Source organism: Uloborus diversus, chromosome 6, assembly GCF_026930045.1.
Source record: "Uloborus diversus isolate 005 chromosome 6, Udiv.v.3.1, whole genome shotgun sequence".
NCBI lineage: Eukaryota > Metazoa > Arthropoda > Arachnida > Araneae > Uloboridae > Uloborus > Uloborus diversus.
Window position 1 is genome coordinate 67,222,299 of NC_072736.1, and position 19,334 is coordinate 67,241,632.

The following is a 19,334-nucleotide window of genomic DNA, read 5'->3' on the forward strand; positions in this document are numbered from 1 at the left end:
ATATTTTTATATATTTTTACTTTTTTTGACATAAAAGCATATGGATGCATAAAAATGGTAAATTCTTAAAACAAATGCGTATTACTGCAATTTTTACTAGTTCCATACCTGCCAACACTCAAAGACAAAAATCCAGTAGATTTTTCAATGTGGTGCAATATTACTTTTTTCCATGTTATTGAGGGTAATATAGGGATTTTTTATTATCTCTTAAAGTACAATCATATGCAAGTTCCTTGAGTCATATACACAGAGATAAATTAATGAAAATATTAAATGGAAGAATAAAAGTTAAAGTAATACTTTTTTAATGAAAAGTTATTTAGAGAAAAAAAGAATTTCAATTATCTTTAAAAATACAATTATAGACAAGTTTTTTCAGGTCTTCAACAAGATTTAATCTACGTTTTTCGGCCGCAAAGTGCCTGATAATAGTGGTCGTTTTCTGTACAACAAGAAATGTTGTAAATTAAGCAACATGGACTTAGCGAGAGTGCGCGAAGCGAGGTGCAAACGTAAACAAGAACATATTGCCAGATTCCAATGTGCTAAAGTTTGAAATTAAGTAGGAAACTTTCAAACCATGGAGTAAAAGCGCTAAAACGATGTAAAAATTTATTTTAAAGGGGTTTATTTTTTTCATTTTCAAGAAAATCCCTAAATGGAGGGATTTTTTTTACAGATTAATAAAAATTGGGAGATTTTCAATAAAAATCGGGAGACCGGGAGAAATGTTAAAAATCCTGGAGCCTATCAGAAAATCCAGTAGAGTTGGCAGGTATGTAGTTCTTAGTTTTTTTAAGCTTTAACAAAATTAAAAAACAAATACGTTGTTCTTCACAAACAACAAAAAACCAGGCGACCCCAAGAAAGGGAAACATTTAGTAAAATGGGGGAGGGGGGAATACTGTCCGTTCTGATAGCTAAAAAGAATAAAAAAAGCAAAAATCAGATAGCAACACCAAATTAAGAGTACTTGTTAGAACAAGTTAAAATAGGTCTTAGCAATGGAGATTTTTGAGTTGCAGTTCCAAAGCTATTATGCCTTTCTTTCAGAATAGCGATTAGAATTTTCCTGTAAAAGTGTTAAGTGAAGAAAAAGTACATACGTGAACATTTTTAATTCTGAAAAGATTTGACTGCAGATGAAAATGAAATTTAATTGCAAAAAAAAAGCATTAGACAAACTTGAATACTTCAAATACTGTCAAAAACCATCATGCAAATAGTAAGGACAATCATAATTGATTCAAATGTTAATTTTTTCCCACACAAGAAAATTATTATTATTGTTTTAAATGTTTAGTGCATATTTTAATTATTTTCAGTGCATATAAGTCAAGCTTTAGTCATAAATCTCCCAAGAATCTATTATATGTTTACCAAAATGTTAGGAAGAAAACATTGCATAATGACATAAGATGTAAGTTTCAGTTTTCCCATGATGAAGGCAACCCCTACAGGTTCTATACTTACTGACACCTAGATATAAAATTTTAACAAACCAACAGATATAACTTTATAACTGTACAATTCTTTAATTAAAAAAAAATACTAACAGGAAATTCTAATTTGCTGCATTAGTTCAAAGCAGAATTTCCAAGGTTTCAATGACTTTTGCTAGCACAGCAATATTTTGTACATGCGTACTGCATTCTTCTGAAGAATTTTTAATTATTTTTTCTGCAGATAAATCAGTGAAAAGAATTCTTTCGGAAGAAGTATGTAAAAAGAATAAAAACAAAGCAAGAGTTTTGTTAAAATATATTTATGAAATCCCGATTTGACATAAATTATGATATATCACATACATTTTATTAAAAATATTACATATTTTTTTAGGAAAGTTGAAAGGCTGATTCTTTCTTTACAAAGTCATTTTTATGAGAGAGTTGCAATCCTATTCTCTTTCGCCCAACATCTACATTCATTACTTTTACAGTCACTCGGTCACCGACACTCAGTTTTTGGCCCTGCATTTGTGTAGTATGAATAAGCCCATCTTGGCCCACACCAATATCTACAAAGGCTCCAAATCCTGTCATGTTGCAAACACGACCTGTGAGAACTTGACCATTTTTAAGGTCTGTCAGTTTCTGCACTGATGTCATGAAGAGAGGTTGGCTCAGTTCTAAAAAAAAAGAGATGTTGTAGACATAAAAATAAAGCATAGAAAACAAGACTAAAATTGGTGCATAGCTTTCGTCACCTGATTATTAATAAGATATTTAAAGACAAGCATTTTTTAAAACTATATTATTATTGATACTTATAGTTCAAATCAAATACAATTTACGTTACAAAAGAAAGAAAAACTATTTTCAAACTTAAAAGTTATTTAGTAGTATAAAAGTAGTTTGTAGTATTAAAGTAGTAACAAGACTGAAACTTAATTTTCTATGTTGAAAATAAGACATTAAACTAAATACAAAAATATTTTTAAATCAACATTGCTCAATAACCAACAAAGTTCACTGGGGTTTTTTTTTAATGTATAAAACATAGTCAAGTTTCTTTCTTGATATGTAAAAAATGATAAGTTATAATTATAAATGTGATGAATAACACTGCTTCTCTGGCTAAAACTTGATTCATAAACAGTTCGAAACTACATCTTATTGTGGTGATTGGAACATTGTAAATTTACATTTCAGTAAATATAAAAATGAAGGTATTATAAGTATTGCTAGTTCAGACTACTCATCACTCATGCTACAAATTTGAAATTGCTGCTCAAATTCTAAAGCAATAAAGGGATTACTTTAGAATCTGGCATATAATGCATACTTTACTACAAAATAATAATGATGAAAGCTAACTTGAAAATGAAAGTCAGATCTCCTTATGTTAAATTATAAGTTAAATGTAAGTTATAAATAAAAGCTTCATGATTTATTAATATATTAATCTCTAGACATTAAAAAAAGTAATGCCAAAGAAATTGTGAAAGGAAATCTGTGGCTGGCCTGGGTCCAGGACACCCCATGGCACCTACAGCCTTGAAATTTTCATACAAAATTACTTTGAGCTCCAGGATGTGCACCTGTTTTTTTTTTTTTATAATTATAAATTACAAATTATTTTTTGTTTGTGTAATTAATTTTTTGTGCTAAAATTTCATGTAAATTGCCAATTAAGGGATAAAAGATTTTTCATACCTTAACATTCTATGTTGTTCAAAAGAGACTTTCTTTCTGCATTAAATAAAGCTTGTTTCAATTTTCTCAATTAATTCAAGCAGCAGATATAAGGGTTTCTATTCTAATGAAAAGTACTAGGCTTAACTCAATTTAAGCTCGAAGCTAAAAAGCAAAATAAGTTACTAGAGACCACGAATTGGAAAGCAACTTTTCAAGCGTTCAAAAGTGCCGTTTTGCTATGCTCAGGAGCATCTTAGCACCTACGGTTGTACAAGTTTGGAATTCTAAAAGGCTAGGAAAGGGTAGGATAAATGTACACATGGAAGTCCTTTAGAGAAAGAAGGCACCATGACATGTTTTGCGCATACTGCTCACAGGCGAGCAGGACTTTCTACCTTTAACAGACCTGACTGATAATATGCTTTTCCCCCTCTTTTCAAAAGTTATGGATTTATTCTTCACGAAGTATTCAAAAAATATTAGTGATTTTATTATGTACTTTTCAAAAAAAAAAGAGAGAAAATATATTTAATGGAATTGATTTTCACAAAGTGAATGTTAACCTCAGCAAGTAGGTAATACAGAACCTCTTTAGGGAACCTAAAATAATGGAGCCTAAGTAAGTTGACATCCACTTAGGTGGATATGTTTTTATGTTTCCTTGAGGTGTCTAGTTATCAAGGTTCCACTGCATTCAATTTTCACAACATTTTTATTAAGATAATTAAGTAAATAATAAGATTTTAATTAAATAATTTTTAAACATTTTAGAGTTTACCTCCTCTTATATCATAACCTTGTAACTGTTTGAAAGCATCAATTATTAGTTGCATTGCTGAAACAGCAATGTTATACTTCTTTGCAAGATCTTCAACACCTGAAATTATTATTGCATAGTATGAATATAATTAAAAAAAAAGAAAGAAAGAAAAAGAAAAATGGTGATAATCTTCAGTTCATTATAAGTATTTAACAATTTACGTGGATAATATAAGTAATTAGTAACAACTTTTTATGGTTTTACTTTACTTTAGCATGAAAAAAACAATCGTTCAGAAGATGTTTATATCCATATTAACACTTACAAATGATCACAACTTTGTAAACTTGTTATTACAACTATCAATACTTCCATAGCATAACATTTTAAACATTCATTTTTAAAGCTATAATCGAAAATACTTTAAATAAACTTCCTTGAAATGGAAAACAATTATAAGGATGAAAAGTTATAACTTACAAGTAAATTTCAGATGTGAATTCACTTTTTCAACCAAACTTTGTTGTCCTATCTCCGATGGTTTACCTTTTAATTCTTCTAAAAATCTAAAACATACAATTCATCAAAATCATGAAAAAATACGTGAGTCTAATGAAATTAGGTGACAGCACGAGTAAAATTTTCGATTAGGAAATGGTGAAGAAAAGTACAGGGTTATAAGCATGCACAACCAGTTCAAGATCTTAAGCTGAAAAACAATAGAGCATAAGATGACAACGAGTATTGTGTTCTGATATTTTACCAAATTTTTAGTCTTTCCATCTTTGAGAATACCGGAATTCAAGTATTTTCAGAAAAACCTGAATTTATAAAATTAAGGAAAATCGAATAATAAATTGTGAATTTATCTGTTCTCTTTTCATTAAAATGTATTTCGGGTGATGCAGGGATCACAGTGTTCTGCTTATATACCAAGATTTCAGAATTTTTTTGTGTGTTGATACCCAAAATCATATATTTTTCGTTCCCATCAAAATTTTTGGTGATTATGTCACTGAATATTAATAATATTCATTGCATAGGCCTCTTAAAATGATATTCTAAAATTATTTTACTCTAGTAAATTCTTTTATTTGCTGTTTTTATAATGTTGATGACTTCATTTTAAAAATTGCAATCTCTGCATTCAATATGAGAATTTATACAAAATTTTCTCACTTTTTGTGCTTCCTATGCTTTGGTAGGAGGCAAATAAAGGAAATTTCTTTTTATTTTTATCAAATCTTAAATTAAAAATTCTCTTTTGTCTTTTGTACCTGCCATAAGATATTTAAAAAATAACTAAACATTATGTTTGGGTTTTGTAACAAATGACTTAGTTTTCAAAAGAAAAAAAATCTGAAGCATGTGCACACATGGAAAACATAGGGGAGAACAACTGGCTGCTTTTTAATTAATTTTTTTTTTTGTTTCAAGATGTTGCAAAATCCATACCCAGTTCTATTTAGCAGGTTATATTGAAGGCCCAACAAAACTTTTAGTTCTTTGATAAAGAAATCTCAAACTTTTATCACTTTAAATACTGTGGTGAAAAAATTAAAACTGAGAAACTTATTAAAAATATACAAAACTGTGAATAAATTAAATAAATAAAAACTGCAATGAATAATTTATAATTACGGCCCTGGGCACGTGAGAGGCAGTAACTGCAAATTTCTCATTTTTATTATCTACATCCATTATAAGTTAACTTTATTGCAGAAGCTTGCTTATTTGGTTTTCGCATAAAAAAAAGTCTAATTTCAGCATTTCTTTATTGTTAATATTGAATCCAAAACGCCTTTCTACAAGCGTCTCAAAAACTCATTTTTGCAGATCCTGACGTTAAATTGCTATCAGCAGTATACAGAAGCTTATTTACTACATTTATGTTGATTAGACCTTTTCAAACCATAAACTTTGCTCAGCAATACAAGGGAGGCCTAACAACCTTTTAGGCAAAAAAAAAAAAAAAAAAAAACTGAAAAATTGATCTTACTGTCACTTTTTGTCGATTGAAAGTGTATGTATTTCAAATGTATACCTATTTATACATATGTCCAACATAAGTAGTAAGAAAGTATCTATCATCATATGGAGAAATATTTAATGTAATAAGAAAGATATACATAAAATGTCAAGAAATTCTACTAAAATTACTTGCAATTCAGTTAGTTACCAAAAAAATTCACCAAAAAAAGTGTTTTAGGTTTATTTTACTGCAGTGGAAAGTTAAATCAGAAACTATATTTACTTTTCAGCAACACTGTATGACTCCGGATGAATTATTGTTTGATCTAACGGATTTGGTTTAAATAAAGCAATTTCTTTGATACCAGTAGGTAATGAACTAAAAAATGGAAAAGCAAAAAGAAAATACATAAATAAACATATCATGTATTTTAACAAACACACACCCACACAAACTTGTGGATTAATTTTTAATTACTCAGTTGTAAAAACTGAAACAGAACACAATTATGTTAATAGTTGTGCCTGACACTTCACTAACTTGAAATGCAACATGTTAATTCTAAGAAAAAGAAAGAGTAATAAAGAAAATGACCTATAACATCTAGAAAGACTGAAATATTCAAACATGAAATAAAGAAAATTATTTTGAATAGAAAAATTACCAAAGCCTCCTTTTAAACTTCATCTTTTCAGTATTTTAAAGAATAAAATGTCTTATCAAAGCAGTATGACAATAAAAAAAGCAATTAACACTTATGACTTATTAAAGATTGTCAATAAATAATTAATATGCTTTGTAATCTCTCTTGCAAATAAATTTTGTAAAGTGTACATTACCTACAGTTCAGCTGTAATGTCAACAAAATAAATAAATAAATTAAATAAATAAGTAAATAAATAAAATAAACAAATATAAAAGTATGAATTTCTTTCCGATAAATTACAGGTTTTGCAATCCAGAATTGTATAAAAATTACAATTGTGCAAAAATTTGAAGTAAAAATTTAAAATACAGAAGAATTAGTTTTTAAACAGAATTAGAAACAACTTAAGAACTAATTTGATAACAAAAAAAAAAAAAAAACTTTCAGGAAGCGAAGGGTTAGGGAGCACGGAGAACTGCTCCATAAAAATCCCTGATAGTTCTCTGAAAAATCATATTATAAGGGGCATTTAAATGAAACCAGGTCACTAGTGTAAATTAACGGCTGCGATTTTATTAACTCAAAAATAATCACTAAAACTGTTGGCACATTTATCCCATTGCAAAACTAGGCGGTCAATTCTATCTTCAAAGAAGCTAATAGGTTGCTATCGCCTCCAGAACTGTGTGTGTGTGTGAACCCAGTCACACACTTTGTCCTCCATTGCAGGGTTGGCAAGTTTCTGCCGAGGCGGTTAAAACCACCGGTAGAAACCGGTTAAAACCGGCACGGCAAAAACCACTTTCTGCCACGTTTGCGGCAGAAACTGGCAAAAACTCGCAAAATGAAAATTTAATTCTTGATATACAACAGAAAATGCATGGATAAAATAATTAATTGTTAACCGAAACACTGTAATTTTATTACAAAATTATCCCAATTCAAAATCAAATGTTACATTGTTGGGACCCTGAAATTGTCTCTTCGAAAAGATGGTTTAAAAAATCTAAACAGGTTCTCAATTTAATATGCACAAATGAGAAATTTTAGAATATTCTTGAAACAGAAGAGCTAGCAGACAATGCATCAAGGAGCAAGCAATGTTTGTGAAACTTTTATATATTGTATAACTGGAAACTGGGGTTGTGGTAAAAATTTGACTAGAGAAATACGTTTTGAGTAATGGGGCCAATTTGTTTTGCAAAGCTGTGACATTAGGTACAAAATTCTAGGCAAGTAAAATTCTGGCACTTTCTTCTTGAAGCACATGACATGATGATTTCAATCACAAACAATTTAGAGGAAGCATATAAGTAAGCAAATTACAATCAGTAATGCCCGTTTAATTCTGTATGTCCCTCCTCTTTCCTAAGCACCCCCGTATCATTTTTTATCCTTTGTTAAATTAATCCAAATACTACGAGCCTCTGCAATTAAAAAGTTCCCTTTCTGAACTAAATCAAGGGCACTAGCATTGGATTTTATTTTTTAAATGATGAAATCATGTTTAATTTTTTAGTTGACTTAAACAAATATCATTTACTAATTACTTGAGTTATTAAAGACACTTTTAAGTTTTCGCCAGTTCCTGCCGGTTTTTACCGGTTATAACCAGTTTCTGCCACTGGCACGGCAAAAACTAGTTTCTGCCGGCAGAAAGCCAACCCTGCTCCATTGTGATATCGGTGATATACTGTGTGTCGTCTGTGCATAGCTTGTTTTAGGGGTGCATGAAAGTTACACAGTGAAACTGTCTTCACCGCATTGGCCATTATATGGATGCCTTCAGACAACATGCCTTACATCTTAATGGCTTAAATGTAATGGCCGACAACATGCCTTACATCTTAATGGTTTAAACTTAATAGCTTGTCTAGTCTAAAGCTTTGTAAAGTGGCTTGATAATGCTGGGCATTGATGGTATTTCCCTATTCAGGAACTCGACAAGAAGTGGGCCCCCTCCCCCTGAGTGATCCCTTGTGGTCAAAAAAGGAGGTTTTGTAGTGGAGGATAACTTGTGTGACAACCTTCTCTTCGGCGTTAAACCACACTGTACCTGTGCAACATGAAACGTTGCGCATGCGTCAGTCTCTCTACCAATAGATGGTGCCTCCATACATGCAGTTAGGTGGCATCATCTTACGTCTAATATGAAGTTAGACGAACTGACCTGGTTTCATTTGAATAAACCTTATAGGTTAGAAAACATTTCAAAGAAATGAAATATTAATGACTAGCAACAAAATATATCTAAAATGTTCTTACCTAGTTAGTAGGCTTGTTTCTGGAAGAATTTTAACAAACCCAGCACATTGCTCAAATGTTTTTGGACCCAAACCTTTGACCTTTAATAGCTGCTGCCGATTTATGAAATAACCTTTTTGTGTTCTATAGGCAATTATTTGTTTCACCTTTGCTGAAGATAATCCAGAAATTTTTCTAGAAAAAAAATTTATTATTATTGATTTTTAAAAGACATAAACAAGCAATTACTTGAAATGTGAAAAAAAGTAACTTTTGTGTCTTTATGAATCTATATAATTGCAATGTGAAACACATCAAACAAATAAAGACTAATTCAATAGTTTTAAGCCAAAATTTTTTTAATTAAACAAAAATGAGTTCTAGTCATTGAATTTATTTAGAAGCTGATACTTCTATTACATTCTCTTATTTTTAGCACAACTGAAAACTGACATACTCCCAGGAATGAAGGGGTCAGTGTGACTCTTGGTCAATATGGAAGTAATTTATTTTAAATAGTTTTCCACTAATTTCCTTTGCTAAAGAGATTGATTTCTTTTCATTATTATTAATAACCTTAATAATCTTTTCATTCAGTTATGATTATACACAATATTTACTGTGCTGAATGGTCAAAAGAGAATCTATATACAGTCGGATCCCGATTTAATGAGCCACTATTTAACAAATTTCGCAATTTAACAAATTTTTCTTTATCCCCGATTAAAATGAAGACAAAAAACCCTATTTACCGAACAATAAACCCCCTAATTAACAAATCATTTTAACAGCCAATTTTTTTTAAAAATTAATTTGAGTTTGGAAATATTGGATTGTTTTCCAAATGTTATATACATATTGTCCAAAATAGAAAAAAAACTTTTCTTGGAATCAGAAATTTTTTATGGGTGAGAGCACAACCACGAATATTGATTTTGATGCAGAAAGTGATAATGAAACTCCCATTAAAACTGTTACTTTTTCAAATGCTAACAAGGCCTGGAAACTGTAAAAACATATCTCATGCAGCAGGCTGCAAATGAAACAGTATTTTCTTCTCTCCATAAAGTCAAAAGATAACTATTTCGAGTCAAGTATCAAGGAAATTGTCAAACACCAATTACTCAGTAGTTTAAAATTTCAAATTAACTAGTGTGTAATAAAGTTGTGAAATGTTGAATAAAAAGTGTACACTTTCTAATTATGGAGTTTCTTATTAGGGGTTTTAGATAAGGTAAGTGCAGTTTTTAAAATTTTTTTTACACCCTGATTTAACATATAAAAGTTTCGGTCCCAATGAATTCGTTAAATCGGGGTCCAACTGTACTATAACAACACTATCGACAAACAAAGACATTCGTTAGTGAGTGGGTTTCCTTTATTTTTATCAATGTAACCTATGGATAGTTAAATTTTGTTAGGCCATTAAAGAAATGGCTCTAAAATTGAGTGTTCATCTTATGCATACAGTACTCTCTCGATTCTAAACACTCATGGGATGGAACAAAAGCTTTCCAGATTATAGTGCTGTTCATTATAGAGGGAGACTGAATTAATGCATATGTGCTCCACAAGACCATCAAAATATGTTCAGAATATCGGGGTGTTCACGTTAGAGAGTTTTCAGATACAGAGAGTGTACAGTAATAGACTGATTAAGTTGTAATCATCTTAACTTAATATCAGCAAAAATCAATTAAATAGGAAAAAAATGCACTAACTACGTACCTGAGTAAAACCTCAGGACATACATTAAGATCAACACCAACAAAACTCACACACTCTTCAACTACACTGTCCAAAGCACTTTTCAATTGGTTTTCAGCAATATCATGCTAGAAAGAATATAAAAGAACACTTAGTAACAAATAAATAAATACCTTTGTGCAGAGAAGTAAAGAGGAATCAACAACGTTTTAATGCACAAAATTAGCAGACTACTGCATAGGCGTGCTTCGGAGTTACAGGAACCCTTTTTTCAATGCAAAGGAGTGCGCTTTTGGATGTAGACATCTGGTAAAAACAACGAGGATGAACAATAGACAGCTTAAATAGTAAAAATAGCAAATTAACAAGTTCAATTTTTGTCCAATGCCATGTAATGTTTATCACAAAAGAAAAAAAAAAAGAAAACAGATATCTGTCAAAAATAGATGCTTTAATTTTATAGCATCAGACTTAAAACTTTCTTTACAAACTAAATAACAACTTAACTGCAAAATTCACTTACGTTTCAAATCGAATGTCTATTAAAACTTTGGAAAAATAAAATTTGGGAGGAAAAAAAAAAAAAAAGCTGAAAAATACAGTAAACTCCCAATTTTCAGCAGTCCGATTATCCGCAGGTCTTTTCACATTTTTTTAAAAAAAAACTTTTGATTGTGTTATTGTTTGTTTTTAGATTTCACATACATTTTTGATATTCAATGTTAGTAAATACAATGCAGCAATGTTTTTAGTTATAATTTAAATGTATGTGAGAGTGTTATTTATATTTTTAGCTATTGTATACACTAGTGCTGACCAAATTATTAGACTAAGACTGTTTTAAAAGCAAATTTCTCATTGATTACATAACTATAGACACATTAACAAACAGTGTAATAATTATCTAATATTTAGTATGCATTCCCTTGTTCTTGATGAGCATGTTAAGTCTTTTGGCATACTTTTCACAAGGTTTACACCATTTCTTAACTTTTTGAAAAAGGAGGTAAAAAATTGTTTATACTCACTATTATATATACTCACATACACATACTCACTAATGACCTAAAACTAACTTTAAATGTAACAGAACACACCAATAAAAAGAACTAGTGAACTGTTTAAGATGATTGAGGTTAGGTTTCTGGTAGGTAGATAAACAAAGAACATAAACAAAGCAGACAGTGCTGCCACCTGCAAACATTAAATTATGCTAAAATAACGTAATAATCAGTGTACAGTATGTACTGTACTTTAACAGTAAAATAAATAGTATTTTAGTACAAATAGTGTACAAAAAAAAAAAAAAAAAAAAAAAAACTCTTTAGTCTAATAAATTGGCCAGCACTGTAAATATAGTTTTTTACCTATTATTTGGATTACCCACGGTTTTTGCTTATCAGCAGAGCCAACCTATTCCGTGGATAATCGGAAGTTTACTGTATGAACATTTTGTAACAAAGTCAAATTTTAATCTAATGCCACACACTGCTTAGATTTCTTTTAAAGTAATTTTTGTTAAAATTACAGCATATTAATAGTACTTTTCCTTTTAATTTCATAGCTAATATTAATACAACCTTGGAATTGAAACTACTGTTACATGTCAGAAATAAAATGTGTTTTCTTACTTAATCTAAACTGCTACTATAATTTGAAAAGCTGGAGGAAAATTTGAAATAAGCCGGTTTTTGAACTCACACAAACATTCAGTTTTAACGTGAATAATATTATGTGATTGAAAATGATACTACTTCATACAAAGAGAAAAAAAAAAGGGGGAGCTAAATACTTGATACATTCCAACTCCTAGATGCTTTGGCTCCACTTTTACATATTCTAACAACGGGTCTTGAAGTCTTCGTGCAATAGAAACTAAAGGAAAGATGAAATCAATACTGAAAATAATTAATCAAAGCAAGTAAAAATTCATTGTTTATCAAACTATTTAGCATCTTTGACAAGTTAAAAAAAAAATCCACTGTAGTTCTATCATGTCTTACACTATACAATTCTCAATGTTACTCCAACAAAAAAGTAACTGTACAGTATTGCTAATTGAGACAGTGAGATGCAAAAAGATGTAACTGCCAAAATTAAAAATTTGGAGATAATCAGCACAGGTCGAGGAGTGCTGATGCCTTTGAAAAAAGTGAGAAAGGTGGCAAATTTGAAAACAAAGGTGACTAAAAGGTGACCAAAAAGTAACTAAAAGGTGACCAAAAGCAATTTGTTAACAAATAATAATAAAAAAAAACAGAAAAGGGTTATCCCTTTTAACTGACTTTTACCATAATAGCCCTATATACTTTTTTAAAAGACTTCTTTACAATTTTGAACATGAATATTATAGGGTAAGAAGCAGCAAAATAAAAATTTTAAGACATTTTCAAAAAACTTTCAGTGTAAACTCTATGTAACCTTAAAACATTTTTTTAAAAATCAACATAATAAAGCTTGAAATAGTGAAGTAAAAAGCAAGATAATGTATTTATTGAACATATTTTTTTTTGTTTGTTTGTTTGTTTTTTTTTGTCTTTCAACCCTTTTTTTTTAAATTATCAGGGCTAGATTTAGCTTGTTGAAGAATTATCAGCATTATTCTTCTTTCTTTGTAAAGAGAAAGCATATATATTCACTCAAAAGTATTGACAATAGAGAATGACTGAGAAAACAAATTTGAAAAATCAGAAACTTTGACTGAAACAAAATGATAATGGTACTTACAATGGAAAAATAAAACAATGTTGAAGTATGAAACTGAAAACATCATTTCATATGCCTGAAAATGTTCATGTTTTTTTTTCTTTTTGGAGGGGGGGGGGGGAGGAGGGGGGCACCTTGAAAATATTCAATGGCATGTCCATGGCCAGGTATAAAATGTAGTGTTAAAATTAAGTTATTGAAAAATTATAGTAATTAACATAATAAAAAAAGAAAAAAGGTTATCGAAAGTAGTACAAGTAAAAAATAACTTTCAATTCAAAAAAAAATATATTTGAAATGTTTTCAGGATGCTGAAACACAGTTTTTTTTGGGGGGGGGGGATTTTATTGCAGAGGCTTTCTGTTACAATGTGCTGATCTGGGGCTGCTCTTAGGGTGCGATTGCAAGTGATAAAAATTTTTTCCTGATATTAGCAGATACCTGATATTTCCCAGAAAATAAAACGTCCCTGAGAATTCCCTGATTTCCTGGTAGCATAGCTATTTTTCTTAAACAAAACTAAGAGGGGGGGGGGGGGTATTAATGGCTACTTTTTAAATTAATTTCACCATTAAAGCTACCATTTAGATACTTTTCAAGAATTTAATTATTAATAAATAGATTTTCCTAAAGCACATTTCAAGAAAAGTGAAAAAGGTGACAAAAATTGCAAAAGGTGACTAAAAGTAACCAAAACTTCAAAAGGTGACTGACTCCTCTGCCTGTCAGTACAAATGATAGGAGAACCTTTCCTCTGTTTTAGGGCAAGAGATCGTAATGGTATTAGTAACTCTGATGGGTGCTGCCACACGTCCTGATTTAGAAAAAAAAGCCTACTTAGGATCCAAACTTTGCATGCATTTTACTTGAAACTTTAAAAAGCCCAGTTACATTTTTTTGCTTCTCGCAGCTTCAACTGTATATAATTATACAAATAATGATATAAAGTAGAACAAAATAAGAAATTAAAAGTATTTCAGATACCTTTTTCTTTTGAGTTTCAAAGTTTTTATGTCATAAAACCTCAAATAAGAATAATCATTGTTCAATAATAAACATAATAACCATATAAACATCATACAGCTATTTTCTTACAATGTTTTGTTATATACAGGGTGCGGAGAAAGTTCCCACAATTTTGTTTAAAACGTTTTTTGGGTGTTAAAATCATATGTTGGCGATTTATATGGCACATATTGTTTATTGGCATTAAAAGTATTTGAGGTTTAATCATTTGTTCTTTGTTAGTTCATTGAGATAGTGAGCTATGAATCGTGAAAATGTGCGTGTTACTGTCGTTGAATTACACAAGAAGGAAATTAAAAAAAAGGAATGAAAACAGCCGATATTATTCAAATGACTGGATTCAAGAGTAAAACAGTCTTAATCATTTGTTCTTTGTTAGTTCATTGAGATAGTGAGCTATGAATCGTGAAAATGTGCGTGTTACTGTCGTTGAATTACACAAGAAGGAAATTAAAAAAAAAAGGAATGAAAACAGCCGATATTATTCAAATGACTGGATTCAAGAGTAAAACAGTCCATGACGCTGTGAAACGCTACAAGGAGACTGGAGGGACTGTCGACCGTCCACGGAGTGATCGTCCAACCACTGCAAAATGCCTGGAATGAGATAACGGTGGATGCGTGTGCGAGCATCGTCGACAATTTCAGACTGTGACTCCCTAAATGTATTGAAGCTCAAGGAGCCAATTTTGAACAATTGTTATAATTTTTTTGTTTAATGTTATTATTATTGTTTCAATAAAGAGTTTTTATTGCTTTTACTTGTTGATTTGTTGAATTATGTGTTAATTACAGCCTATTGAAATATCTAATAAAATTGTGGGAACTTTCTCTGCACCCTGTAAACTGAAAATGCTATTCATCAGAAGAACATACTTGCAAGATAAATGAACTAATAAATAACATAGAAAGATGATTTATTTTCCAAAGAATTTGAAATTGATATACTGTCGGCCCCGCTTAATCGAATATCGTCGGTTCCAAGAAATATTATTTGGGGTATTTGATTAAGCGGGGAAATTTTATTTACCTTTCCAAATTGACAACATTTGTCTTAAAATGTAATAATAATAAATCAATAGCTATATAAAGGAAATATTTAATGTTATTGTCAAAAGTTTTTGAAATAAGCTAAATAAACAACAAAAGAGTCAAATAATTAGTACATACTATGTCACAAGTATGTTACAAAATGATAAAATGTAACTTTTTTCAGAAATTCCATTATAGGGGATTGCTTGTTCAAGGACTTTTGGGAACACTTTTCTGACTCCCTTTTCCCCTCCTCGTCTCAGTACGTTATCTTACTGAGTAAGATTCAGTATGTTATCTTACATTTAATATCTATCAGTTTATCATTGTGTAAAATGTGCACATTTATTTAGGCTATTTAATTTAGTTATCCACTGCCCTATTTTTTTTTGTTGTAAAAACAAAGACAAAAGAAATTTGATAGAATAGTGGAAACGTTTTTATGGAATATGAATGTTGCTTTTCTTGCCCGTTGTCAGCGATAAATATTACTTAATATTTTAACGTCAATAATTGTGCTTCCTTAATTCATTTCTAATTTATTCAAAATTTTTCTCCGCGAAATGTTTGAGAAAGGTGATCAATATCATTAGATTATCTGGGGAAATTATTCGATTAAGCAGGGATCTTTAACATTGCATCTATGGAGGAATATTCGGCTCCGGGAGGTTTTATTGGTATAAGTGGGCTATTCGTCCATTCGTTATATAATCAAGCGGGGCTGACAGTATGCTTTAATAATTCTCATAGACCTAAAAATTTTGGTGGAGATTTAGCTGTTTGTAATATTTACCCTAGTTTATCTTCATTGTAAACTTTGTTATTTCTTCTTGTGAATAATCTAAAGTGTTTACCCTTTAAATGTTTTTACCGGCTTTTGTCAATTAAAACACTAAAGCAAATTCAATAGCACTTTTGAAAATCCATTTTTTTTAAAATTATTTTCCTACAAGTTTGAGGAAAAACAATTGTTAAGCACATCATCTATAGCTATATAAGCTTAAGCAATGTTTCAAAATGATTCCAGAAATTACAATATTAGGGTATGGAACTTTTTGTAATTTTTTCCTAAAATTAGACTTAACAACACTAAACATACTTCCTGCATTTGTGCAACTTTCGTTTTATCTTAGCCCCGAAGAAAAGTCTCAAACAAAGACAAGCAATCATGAAAGAGTTAACTAATACAGCTGTTGGATGTTGAGTGTTAGTGTATGCTAAATGTTTAAAAATCTATTTAAATTGTACAGAAATTTATTCTAAAGTAAAAGTATATTGACCTCAACTTGCAATATAAATATATACATAGAATAAATCATAATATGAAATTTAGAAATTGAATCTTTAGATTGTCATACACAAAAACTAAGCACTAACCAGCACTTCGAATATTAGGATCCATATTGGGTAATTCTTCTTCGGCTTCTTTGGTCACACTCCAAATTGATGCCCCAGACTCATTTATAATGCTGAAAGAGAAAAGAAAGAAAATAGCATTTTATCATGGATAATTTATTTATTATCATTAAAATTTATAAATCTAATTAGAGTAAACTGTCTCTATCTGAACACTCAGCAATGTGAACACCTTGATATTCTGAAAACATTTTGATGGTCCCGGGGAGTGCATATGCATTAATTCTGATTTCCTCTATAATAAACACCCAGTGGCGTAGTTATACTTTCTGCCTCCCGGGGCGGTTCCTCAATTTGCCGCCCTTTTTGATGGCAAATAGTTGGTTGACACATTAAATAGTCAGAAGTATTTTAATAAGATTTTAATAAAAAGAAAATAATTTTATTTTTTTAATTCTTATTTTTCTTGCAAAAAAAGGGGGAATTCAAAGCCCCACCAAAACATTCCAAAAGTTAAGTCAAAATTCGAAATTTTAAGCAATATTTAGTAATGCTTATAGAAAAGATGCTTGGAACTACTTGCATATTCATTTATTATTATTATTTTTTTTTTTTTCAGAATTAAAATTAGCTTTATGCATTCTTTGGTGACGTTAAGGGGTCGGGACTGTTCAAGAAAATTTTCGAAACTGAAGTGTTAAAACAAAAACAATTTTAGGCTAACTTTGGATATGTGAAAATATTGGGTAAGGTTTGGGGGCGCCCTTGAACCTTACCCAGGGGGCTTTTAAGGGGGAAGCTTTTCAACAAAACTGAAAAACACGTAAATGTAGGCTGTATCTAGTGGTGTACGGGTCTCCCCTAACTTTAACAAAGACTGGATTTTCCTCCAGAAATGTTTTCAAACTTGAAATCAATTTTAGTCTATCTTTGATGACGTTTAAGAGAAAGGGGAACATCCAGAAGTTCTCTGGAAATTTTTCGATGCTGAAGTTTCAAAAACGCTATTGTAGGCTATCTTTGATGACATAAGTTATCAAAATTCTTGGGAAGTCAGATGGTTTTTCCGTCTCCTCTTGAAATTTTTTGAAAATGTCCTAAAAACCCGACTTCAGCCACTGTTTGAAGGACAATGGACAACGTTATGAGAGAAAGTTCGGAGGGGAGTTTCCCATCCAAAATCTTTTTTGTAAGTGTTGCTCCTTTTAAGCTCTTCACTACTGAGAAAAAAGGATTTGCGATCTTCCCTCAGAAATTCCTAGAAACGAAATTGGAAGCCAATTGTGATGACGTTAGGTGATTTCGTGCACATCTGGGGTCCCCCTACCTTGGAAATTTTCTGAAGTTTAAATTTCAAAAACCCAACTTTAAGCTATTTTTGGAGACATTTGATTTGATAAAATGGGATTTTAAAGTTCGAAGTTGATGTCCTAATACACCTTTTAGGCTATCTTTAATCATTAGGAACCACAGGAAGGGTTAGGGCTTTACCGCCCTCGGGAGTTGTTGGTTTTGAAGTTATAAAAACTCAATAATCAATATTAGGCTAAAAGATGAGAGGTGAAGGGATGGGGTGGGCATTATCCCTTGGAAATGTTTTGAGACTCAAGGCCTAAAACTGCACTTTTGGGCTGTTTGATGACGTTAAGGGAAGATACGGTTGATCTTTTCAAAAAATGTGACATTTTTTGAGGGTTTAACAACACAACTTTAAGCTGTCTTCAGTAGGTCAAAATTCTCCGGCTTCAAAACATATTTTAAAGCTATCTTTGGCAGTTTAGACAGAGGAAAGCGGGGGCGGGGGAGGAAGCTGAAAATGGAGCCCCCCAAAACACTGTTTTAGGCTATGTTTGGCCAAATTAAGGGAGGAAAGGATGGTAAGTGGCTCTCCTCCTGAAATTTTTCAAAATTAAAGTCCTGAAAATGCAGTGTGAGCTTTGTGACAGTAGGAAGAACCGTGAAAGTCGGGGAATTTTTCCTAATTTCAAGTTTTTCAAATACAAATTTAGGGTCAATTTGGTTTCTCAAAGGAAGTCATAAGTCCCTTTTGGATCCGTGTTTGCGCGACTTACCTAATCAGTGGCGTACCAAGACAGATGGGGGCCTGGGGCGCTACTCGAAATGGGGGCCTACCTGGTATTAAAACTGAAGTTTCTCAAACTATGTGTATGTACCATATATTACAATAATTATTTTAAGTGGTACATTTTTACATATTTCAGTAGTGTTGGTTTGATTTCGGACACTGTTGTAAATACCACAGCAAAACACATGGTTTTAAGTAAAATTAAGTAAATACTATATTTTTAATAAAATTGTGCTTTGTCAGAAAATATCAAAAACAGAAAAAAGTCCTAAAATTATATTGTATCTTAAAAATTTATTGCATCTGAACATCCAAGTACAGTGAACAGAAACGTTTAGGCATTCCAGATTTAATTAATTTTAGGATAAAAATTTTCTTTTACAGAAAAAAACCCTTTACTATTCCTTTGAGTAAGACACACCAGTTAACTATTTACCTGATAACATCACCTAATCTCAGAGAAAAATATTTTTAAAACATGCTTACCTAAATAAGGATGAAATTCACACGTTCACAGTCTAAATAAAATTTTTCTGCTAGGTCTCACTCACAAAAAAAAAAAAAAAAAAAAAAAAAAAAAAAAAAAAAAAAAAAAAAAACGCTCTTTATGTTCTTCAGACAAAAAAACTCTGGTGTGACCCTATACTTGCCTGGCGCGT

At 30.8% G+C, this 19,334-nt stretch overlaps 1 protein-coding gene across 3 annotated transcripts in view; it reads right to left on the minus strand.

The window, feature by feature from the left end:
- Positions 1-1,777: 1,777 nt before the first annotated feature.
- LOC129224048 (S1 RNA-binding domain-containing protein 1-like) overlaps positions 1,778-19,334 on the minus strand; it is a 69,330-nt gene continuing 51,773 nt past the window's right edge. For all 3 annotated transcript variants that reach the window (XM_054858445.1, XM_054858447.1, XM_054858446.1), the window contains 8 exons: positions 16,611-16,702; positions 12,262-12,344; positions 10,491-10,597; positions 8,784-8,957; positions 6,155-6,250; positions 4,381-4,466; positions 3,919-4,017; positions 1,778-2,131 (listed from right to left, as the gene is read on the minus strand). In XM_054858445.1, coding sequence (XP_054714420.1) covers positions 1,839-2,131; positions 3,919-4,017; positions 4,381-4,466; positions 6,155-6,250; positions 8,784-8,957; positions 10,491-10,597; positions 12,262-12,344; positions 16,611-16,702 — 1,030 coding nt within the window. In that variant the 3' untranslated portion in view covers positions 1,778-1,838. The remainder of the gene's footprint in view (positions 2,132-3,918; positions 4,018-4,380; positions 4,467-6,154; positions 6,251-8,783; positions 8,958-10,490; positions 10,598-12,261; positions 12,345-16,610; positions 16,703-19,334) is intronic.